General features: G+C 45.7%; 1 protein-coding gene across 1 annotated transcript; it reads left to right on the forward strand.

The window, feature by feature from the left end:
* Positions 1-975: 975 nt before the first annotated feature.
* LOC126474096 (cuticle protein 63-like) lies at positions 976-7,980 on the forward strand. The gene is made up of 2 exons (XM_050101516.1): positions 976-1,049; positions 7,438-7,980. The coding sequence occupies exons 1-2, from the start codon at positions 1,035-1,037 to the stop codon at positions 7,837-7,839; spliced, it is 417 nt and encodes a 138-aa protein (XP_049957473.1). The 5' UTR covers positions 976-1,034; the 3' UTR covers positions 7,840-7,980.
* Positions 7,981-10,203: the final 2,223 nt, after the last annotated feature.

The following is a 10,203-nucleotide window of genomic DNA, read 5'->3' on the forward strand; positions in this document are numbered from 1 at the left end:
CTGAAGGCCAGTGTACAGGAACACATTGCTCACATTGCACCGCAGCAGCATCTCATCGACGTATCGGCTGCTCGTATTGAACAAATTGTGTAAACGACGATTAATCATAAAATCAACATTATGCCTTGCTCACTCGTTTGACAATTTCTGCCTACGTCCCGTTCCTAATCCATTACATAAGGAAACAATTCTTTACGTATTTCTTGCATCTCGTGGTCGTGCGGTAGCGTTCTCGCTTCCCACGTCCGGGTTCCCGGGTTCGATTCCCGGCGGGGTCAGGGATTTTCTCTGCCTCGTGATGGCTGGGTGTTGTGTGCTGTTCTTAGGTTAGTTAGGTTTAAGTAGTTCTAAGTTCTAGGGGACTGATGACCATAGATGTTAAGTCCCTAGTGCTCAGAGCCATTTGAACCATTTCTTGCATTCACAGCGCCAGATTAGCACCTGGTGACCAAAATTGGAACTCCTGAGTAAATCGGTTCCCATTACGGCATTAGCATGACGAACAAGTTTCGCTGTCGTACGAAGAAAGTGAGCCCAAACTGGACCTCTGTCAGCACCTGCACTTTAATGATAGCTATCCGGTACATTAAAAATAGCTTATCTAGGCAGAATAGTTGTAAAATATCTATCCTTCTGTTGCGGAACGGAGAGCACACACAGTGGAACGAACCCTTCGCGGTCGCGCGGGAGGCGCTTCTAGCGGCCAAGTGCCTGGTTAACCGTGACACTGCCCGCACTCCACGGTCGCGTCTTCCGCTGGCGGGCGCTGTTGTGGCCGCCTTCACCCACAGTGGTGCTGTCGGAAACTGAACAGCGGGACGTCTAGAGGGGATCCTGCGCGGTTCGTCGCGGTGAAGGCAAAGTGCGAGGGGGTGTGGCGGGGCGACGTGGGTCCGCGGTGACAGGCGTGGCAGCCCCGAGGAAGGCCGTGGGCGCACGGGCACTGCGGGCCTTTCACGGCGCGCCGCCGACTATAAAAGCTGTGACCGCGCTGTCACGGTACAGTTCATAGCAGCCGCAACCCAACTCCTGCCATGAAGGTCCTGCTGGTGAGTAACGGTAGCCAGCCGCTCTGGCCGGCTGCGGGTCTCCGTGGAAAATGCTGACTGGAACTGTGAAATTAACCATTTAATTCTTGTGCCCTAAGATTTCGGCACTGTCGAGAGATATACCCGTCAGAAACCATTCGTTACTCTTTACTTTCATTGTTGTTGTTGTTGTGGTCTTCAGTCCTGAGACTGGTTTGACGCAGCTCTCCATGCTACTCTATCCTGTGCAAGCTTCTTCATCTCCCAGTACCTACTGCAACCTACATCCTTCTGAATCTGCTTAGTGTATTCATCTCTTGGTCTCCCTATACGATTTTTACCCTCCACGCTGCCCTCCACTGCTAAATTTGTGATCACTTGATGCCTCAGAACATGCCCTACCAACCGGTCCTTTCTTCTTGTCAAATTATCCCACAAACTCCTCTTCTCCCCTATTCTATTCAATACCTCCTCATTAGTTACGTGATGTACCCATCTAATCTTCAGCATTCTTCTGTAGCACCACATTTCGAAAGCTTCTATTCTCTTCCTGTCCAAACTAGTTATCGTCCATGTTTCACTTCCATACATGGCTACACTCCATACAAATACTTTCAGATACGACTTCCTGACACTTGAATCTATACTCGATGTTAACAAATTCCTCCTCTTCAGAAACGCTTTCCTTGCTATAGCCAGTCTACATTTTATATCCTCTCTACTTCGACCATCATCAGTTATTTTGCTCCGCAAATAGCAAAACTCGTTTACTACTTTAAGCGTCTCATTTCCTAATCTAATTCCCTCACCATCACCCAACTTAACTCGACTACATTCCATGATCCTCGTTTTGCTTTTTTGATATTCATCTTATATCCTCCTTTCAAGATACTGTCCATTCCGTTCAACTGCTCTTCCAAGTCCTTTGCTGTCTCTGACAGAATTACAATGTTATCGGCGAACCTCAAAGTTTTTATTTCTTCTCCATGGATTTTAATATCTACTCCGAATTTTTCTTTTGTTTCCTTTATTGCTTGCTCAATATACAGATTGAATAACATTGGGGAGAGGCTACAACCCTGTCTCACTTCCTTCCCAACCACTGCTTCCCTATCATGACCCTCGACTCTTATAACTGCCATCTGGTTTCTGTACAAATTGTAAATAGCCTTTCGCTCCCTGTATTTTACCTCTGCCACCTTTAGAATTTGAAAGAGAGTATTCCAGTCAACATTGTCAAAAGCTTTCTCTAAGTCTACAAATGCTAGAAACGTATGTTTGCCTTTCCATAATCTTTCTTCTAAGATAAGACGTAAGGTCAGGATTGCCTCACGTGTTTCATTACTAAACATCATTACTGACGTTATTGTTGTAGCCCTCAGTCCGAGGACTGATTTGAAGGAGCTCTCTATGCTACTCAATACTGTAGAAGCCTCTTCGTCTCCAGATAACTGCTGGAACCTACATGCTTGTTAATCTGCTTAAGGTTATGTTAAGCGGGGAACTAGAAACGACAGAGAGGCTCCGTCCCCGCCGCAGCCGCAGTGGTATGCAACTCTACGACGACTACCGCAGTCCACTTCACCCCTCCGCCGCCCCACACCAAACCCAGGGTTATTGTGCAGTTCGGCCCCCGATGGACCCCCCCGCCCCCCAGGGAACGTCTCACACCAGACGAGTGTAGCCCCTACGTCTGCGTGGTAGAGTAATGGTGGTGTACGCGTACGTGCAGAACTTGTTTGCGCAGCAATCGCCGACATAGTGTAGCTGAAGCGGAGTAAGGGGAACCAGCCCGCATTTGCCGAGGCAGATGGAAAACCACCTAAAAACCATCCACAGACTGGCCGGCTCACCGGACCTCGAAACAAGTCCGCCGGGCGGATTCGTGCCGGGGACAGGTGCTCCTTCCCGCCCGGAAACTGCTTAGGGTACTCACATATTGGTCTGCCGCTACGATTTTTATCCCCCACGTTTCTCTCCAACACTAGCCTGGTGATCTCTTGATGCCTCATAATGTGTCCTATCAACCGATTCCTTCTTTTTGTCAAGTTGTGCTATAAATTTCTTGTCTCCCCATTTATGTTCAGTACCCCTCTAATCTCCAGCATTCTTCTGTAGAACCACATTTCAAAAGCCTCTTTTCTCTTCTTGTCTAAACTGTTTATCGTCCGTGCTCCAGTTACATACGTGGCTACACTCCATACAGAGCCCTACAGAACATACTTCCTAACAATTAAATCTATATTCGACGTTAACAAATTTCTCCTCTTCAGAAACGCTTTTCTTGCCATTTCCATTCTTCTACATCTACATATATACTCCGCTAGCCACCAAACGGTGTGTGGCAGAGGGCACAATTCGCGTCAAAGTCGTATTTCCCCCCCTCTGTTCCACTCGCGGATCGCGCGAGGGAAAACGACTGTCTGAACGCCTCAGTGCGAGCTCTAATTTCCCTTACATTTGAATGGTAATCACTGCGCAATTTTAAAGTTGGTGGTAATAATATATGCTGTACATCCTCGGTGAAGGTCGGATTTCGAAATTTAGTGAGCAGAAATTTAGTGAGCAGCCCATTCCGTTTAGCGCGCCGTCTATCTGCAATTGTGTCCCACTTCAAACGTTCTATGAGATTTGTAACGCTCTCGTGATGGCTAAATGTACCAGTCATTTTATATCTTCTCTAATTCGGCCATAGTGAGTTATTTTGCTGTCCAAATAGCAAAACTCATCAACTAATGTCAGTGTTTCATTTCCGAATCACATGCTTTAATTCGGCTACATTCCATTATCCCCCTTTTGATTTCGTTGATATTCGTTTTATATCTTCCTTTCAAGACACCGTCCCTTTCGTTCAGCTGCTCTTTCAAGTCCTCTGCTGCTTCTGACAGAGTTACAATATCATCGGAAAACCTCAGAGTTCTTATCTCTTCTCCCTGAACTTTAATTCATACTTCAATTTTTTCTCTTGTTTTATTTACCACTTGCTCATTCTACTGCTTGAATAGCATCGGGGATAGGCTTCAACACTGTCTGACTTGTTGCTCAAGCACTGCTTCCCACTATTATCCTTCGACTGTTGTAAGTGCCTTCTGGTTTCTGTACAAGTTGTAAATAGCATTTCCGTCCCTTGTTGCCATTAGAGATAAGCACTTTTTTCTTTTCTTCCCACAACTTTGCGGGTATATTCGCGTACACTGTACGCGTATCGCTCACTCTAGTCTGAGGCTGTGTACTCTTTCTTCCGCTGTTGGCCGTCTTTCAACTGCATCACGGCCAGTGCTGCTGACATGTGTTCAGTTGGAGTCTGTGGAGTCTGGGGTTGCAGTGTGGACGCGAATGCACTCTCGCGTTAAAAGGTATTAAAGTGGATTTAGATCAGTTAACAGGGAACAGCTGTGACGATGTCGCGAGTAATTTACACAGACTGTTTGTTACATTGAGAATTTTATAACGCGACGAATGTGCTTACTGATAACGGACATAAATCTATGAGATCTGCCTGGATAGGCGAGAGCTGTAACAGGTTCATATCCAGGACACGGCCAGGCAAGCTAGACCCGGAACGAATCCGCCTCACTGGATAACGACGAGGTCCAGTGAGCCAGGCTGGATATGGTTTTTTAGGTGGTTTCACACAACCATCTAGGTAATCAGAGGGCTTTTAACCTCGGTTCACCTCAGATACAAACACTTATAGAACGTTATTGCAACCATGAGATGTACCATAGACGTACACAGATGGGCAAGACAGATTCGTTTCCCGGAGGGAGTTGTGGTGTCAGGTGGGTTGCCCAGCAACCAAATACAACTAACACAGCCAAAAGTAATCTATGATAATTATGATGTGGTTGAGTCGAGAAAAGTCAAAAAGGAGGAAGAAAGAAATATGGGCTTCCATGTATGAGAGGTAAAATTGTGGTTTCAGTAGAGTGTTCATTCAGTACTTTCACAATCATTAACAGTGCTCATAATAATGACTTTAACCGTGGAGGTAGTTGTTAGAGCACACAGTCATTGTTAGAAGAGAATAGGTCCAACGGAAGTGAGTCGTTTACTAAGTAAACAGTTCAGCAACAGGCCTCTGGCACAGCAAGACACGGCGACAAATTTACGGTCACTGGACATCAGTAGCTGTGTTCCGGCCACTTACCGTAGTCCTGTTAATACTCGTGTTTTGACAGTGTACGCTTTCAAAAAGCCGGGGGTCTGCAGTATAGCGGAAACCGTAGCGTGTGAAAAGCAAAGAATGGAGGATTACGAATACTGCACACTCCTACCGAGTTGGAAACGAATTATGTGCAGCAAAAAAAAAAAAAAAAAAAAAAAAAAAAAATTGCAAGTGACATTAGGTATTCGGCACTCCGTGTCACTGACGAGTTGCTCCGCTGATAATAAAAAATTGGAGAAATAAGAAAACCACCGAGTCGGCAAAAAAGTGGGTGAAACAAGACAGGCGCGTAATGAAACGTTTCCGTAACTTCGAGTCCGCTGAGGGTGACGAACTGGAGGAAGACGAAAAGTACCGACATCACCCGTAATTAGGACGTTCATCTGGTACGCCTCTCAGATACGTGAACTGGTTGTTTGGAACCCATGACAGAGTACGGAGAACGATGCTGTTGTTCACTGTAGAGAGCAATATCTATATACAGTGTCCACCCTAACTGCACATTTGCCGCGATAGACTGTTTTGTTCCTAAATTATATTTTATGTATTTCAACCGAACATTTCACACCGCAGACGAGTGACCATTGTGACAAGATGAACTAACATTTCAATATTCCAGATCGAGGTTCTGGCCCGTACTTTCGACTGTTGTGGCTGCTTCCAATTGAGTCATCCCAGAACGATCCCCCACGCGACTCGAAGCTATTACCTTCAGTCACCTCTTTCGACCAATTCAGACTCTGTATAAGTTCTGCATACTTTCGAAAAAGACTGCTGTTCAGCTCCTGGCCTAGCAGTCAGTTTTTATGTGTCTGAAAGCCTCCTTACAGTTTACGTTCTGCTGTTACGAGAGACAGTCCTTGAAAGAACTCGTAGTAATAAGACATTCACCACCTTATGCGTTCTCACAGAGCTGGTCGTTCAGTAACGTGAGCTGGAAACATCCTGTAGAGTTTGAAATATTAGGAAATCAGTATGGGTAGGGATAAACTGTGGCTTAAGCCATGAAGAGATACAGCTTTTAACCGGATGTTTCATAATGAGTATTTGCTTAGGAGATTAAAATTGCAGGGAAATTTGCATAGCACCTCAAAAATAAGGTAAGGCAGTAATCTTTGAACAATTGCAAGGTGGCACATTTTGAGAACACCGACGTCAGCTCTGGAAGTGAATGTTGAAGAACGTTCAGTTAGTACGAAGCTATAAGCAGGCACACAGGGCACTTGTAGTCTTTCTTAGACTGCACCCTCGGTGTTTGCAGCAGAAAGATGAACAAGAACTAGTAGTGTAGGCCGTACTTTACTTCGTACTGTCGAATGATGTGGGGAATGAAAGAGCAAATGTACTAATAGATACAATCCTTAGAAGGAGCAGTATGCCTCGAAATTTCTAGAGAATGCCTCAATGAGATTTTAAGCTAATACTTACTGTTTAATGATTCTTACATCTGCAGTGACATGAGAAATCTTCAGTAATAAAATAACATAAAGCGGTTCTGTAGTTGGAAGAACGGCTTAACAATCATTTTTCCATAATTTTACTTCGGTGGTGTATTTTGTACATGTAAAGGGTAAAAATATCATCATCAAGAGGGATGGAATAGTGTCTTACTTTTTGAGATAAGTAACTTCTATCTTGAATGATAAAGGGTGAATTCTGACATTCTGTACAGTCCAAAGCAATGCAGTGATCGTTCTGTCCGTATCAGTAAACAGTTATTTTTTCTGTCTGAATTCTATTGGAGATGTTTGTCGAATCGCTACAGTTGCATCAGCAAAATCTACAGCCTGTCCCACCAATTAATACTGAAACGGACATAAACTACTCCAAAATCGAAAGGAATTGGCAGGAACGCCGCGGGGTAGCCCTGCGGTATAGGCGTCTTGTCACGGTTCGTGCGGCTCTCCCCGTCGGAGGTTCGAGTCCTCCCTCGGGTTTGAGTGTGTGTGTTGTCCTTAGCGTAAGTTGGTTTAAGTTAGATTAAGTAGTACGTAAGCCTAGGGACCGATAACCTGAGCAGTTTGACTTCATAGTCCTTACCACAAATTTCCAATTTTTGGCAGGAACGGAACAACAGTCTTGCTCTGAGGTGACAGAAGTTATTGATTGAAGTGAATGTTCTGTCCTTACAATTCGCTTGGCTCATAATAGTTGGTCCTTACACAGGACTGTGACCAACAGCCAAGCTTGAAATGCTAAAGAAGGTACATCGTGCTACATCGATAACTGCGCGATTTGCAGGTCTTCCTCGTCGCCGCCGTGGCCGTGGCCGTGGCCAGGCCCGGCTACCTGGGCGCCGCCCACGGCGTGCTCGCCGCCGCCCCAGCTGTGGTAGCCGCACCCCACGCCGTCGTCGCCGCCCACGCCGTGCACCCGGGCTACGCCGCCTACGGCCCGGCGCACATCGCCGTCGGACCCGGCGGCTACGTGCTGGACACCCCTGAGGTGGCCGCCACCAGGGCCGCCCACCTGACCGCCGTCGCCCAGACGCAAGCCCGCGACGCCCACATCAACGGCGCCGCCGCCCACGCCGCCGCCGCCGCCCACGCCGTCGTCGCCGCCCCCGTGCTCGCCGGCGGTCACGGCCTGCTCGCTGGCCACGGACTTGCCTACGGCCACGGAATCCACGGAATCCACGGCTAGACCACGCAGCTGATTACAGTCGCCACCTCACTGGACGTCGCATCACACCTCACGCCCATACCTGCTCACCTCATGTACAATCACCTTTATTTTGTTTGAATGAAAACGATCTTTATTTATAAATAAACACGTATTACTGCAGTTTGTATTGACGAACTTATTGATACTTCCTCCTTTAATTTCACACTTAGATCAGTACCCAAATACTTAAGTTGAGAGCTTTACATACTGGAGGTACCGCCCCAATCGTCCTACAACTAAAATATTCGATCAAGAGTGAGTGCTATTCAATTACGACACAGAATTGTTATGACAGCCTGAGTAACTGACAAGAAGAGCAATTACGCATTACACTCTACTTTCAGCTCCAACTGGACAACATTACTGTCAACAACAGCAGCCTAAATACACTAGACATACTTTGTCTTTTATTTGAACATATATGTCCCAAGTATTTTCTTTATATATACACAAAAAACCGTAGTGATTTACTGCGTTGCTGCTACGTTGCACCACAATAAAGACCATCATCATTAGTGCTTTACTCGTACAGTCCTCTGGAATATTTTCCGGCCGTAAAATTTATGAGCGGTTGAAATCTAGTTTCGCAGGATAGAGTGGATCAGCTTATGGTTGTGGAGGGGGCCGTAATCAGTTACTGTCGGTTGCACAAAACACGAATCTTAATTTTCCTAAGAACCACTTAATTACTCATTGCCTTAAAAGGATCAAAATAAACCAATATGGCTGAAGGAGCAGTTAAGAAAACTTGAGATACCTCCTGGGCTGAAGACTCAAAATCACACTAAAAACAAGAACGGGTGAAGGTCTGAACACAAGTTATAAAAAATTGCTTTAAAGAATACACGCGGCTGAAGGCCTCACTTAAAAAATGTTTCACGTTAATACTCGGCTGAAGGCCACACACAAGACATTGAACAACTCAGGGCTTAGTGCCTGGATATCAAGAATTTTTTTAAAAAAATCGTTTTAAACAAGTGAATCTTCAAATTTTACTTTAAGAGGGCTGGAGGCCTTGTCTTAAAATTACTTCACGTGAAAGCTCGGCTGAAGGCCACAGACTGGACATAACTCAGGGCTTAAGGCCTAGATAACTAGAATTTCACATAGAAGAAATTTTCAAAATTTCCTTTTCAAACAAATAAATCTTCAAATTTTAATTTAAGTCCGCTGAAGGCCTTATTTTAAAATTGAAACAAACTGAATTAATAGACAGCTGAAGGTCTCGCACAGTACTTAAGACTAAAATGAAAATCACAATCTAAAACCAACAGAGCAGTGATGCTCAGAAGTTTTCCAAGGGTCGGCCTGAGGAGGTAACTCTACCGTAAGGTGAGGTGAGACAGGCAGCCAAGATTGAGGTTAAGTAATCGGATGGCAACCCGACCCAGGGACGGCTGGAAGACTGACCAACAACCTAATCAACTCCCTTCTACACAACCAACGGCACGACAACCGAAAGCATCGGCCGAGGACGAAGATACCGGCCGCACTACGTCTTCAAAATTGGCGTCTAAAACAGCCAACGCACAATAACCACTATTAAGAAATAAAAGTATGAACAAACAACTAAAAGGCCATCGAACTACACACTGTGCCGGACAGCATCAACACGCCGAAGGAAAACACACTGCCGGAAAACTACGCTAATGACCAGGGCAGGTAACTGGGGCGCTAACGGCCACAAAACAGAAGACACTGCTGGTGCACTTCACTGATAAGTAACAACCTATTTAATAGTTGAAGACCATACAGGAAGACGGCTGCAAAATTTCGCTGACTCCAACACACCCCCTACGTTGCTGCTAGCCGCAACAGCCCAGGAAGCAACAACCGGCAATGAACGAAGAGATGTCACAGCAGTTGAGGTTTCATAACAGGTTAACTGATCACTCAACTTCAGTGTCCATGTTCGGTGGCAACGAACTTTGTAGCTTTCGCAGCTAGCGCCTCACAATCCGACCGCGTGTGCACGCCGCCAGCGGTCCCGTTCTGACCTCGTACCAGGGGACGTTTGGATACCGTAGAAATGTTGGAACACGTGAGGCAATACTAACCTTACGACTTGTCTTAGAAGCAAGATTCAGAAAAGGCAAACCTACGTTTCTAGCATTTGTAGACTTAGAGAAAGCTTTTGACAACGTTAACTGGAATACTCTCTTTCAAATTCTGAAGGTGGCAGGGGTAAAATACAGGGAGCGAAAGGCTATTTACAATTTGCATAGAAACCAGATGGCAGTTATAAGAGTCGAGGGGCATGAAAGGGAAGCAGTGATTGGGAAAGGAGTGAGACAGGATTGTAGCCTCTCCCCGATGTTATTCAATCTGTATATTGAGCAAGCA

Source organism: Schistocerca serialis, chromosome 4, assembly GCF_023864345.2.
Source record: "Schistocerca serialis cubense isolate TAMUIC-IGC-003099 chromosome 4, iqSchSeri2.2, whole genome shotgun sequence".
Classification (NCBI taxonomy): Eukaryota; Metazoa; Arthropoda; class Insecta; order Orthoptera; family Acrididae; genus Schistocerca; species Schistocerca serialis.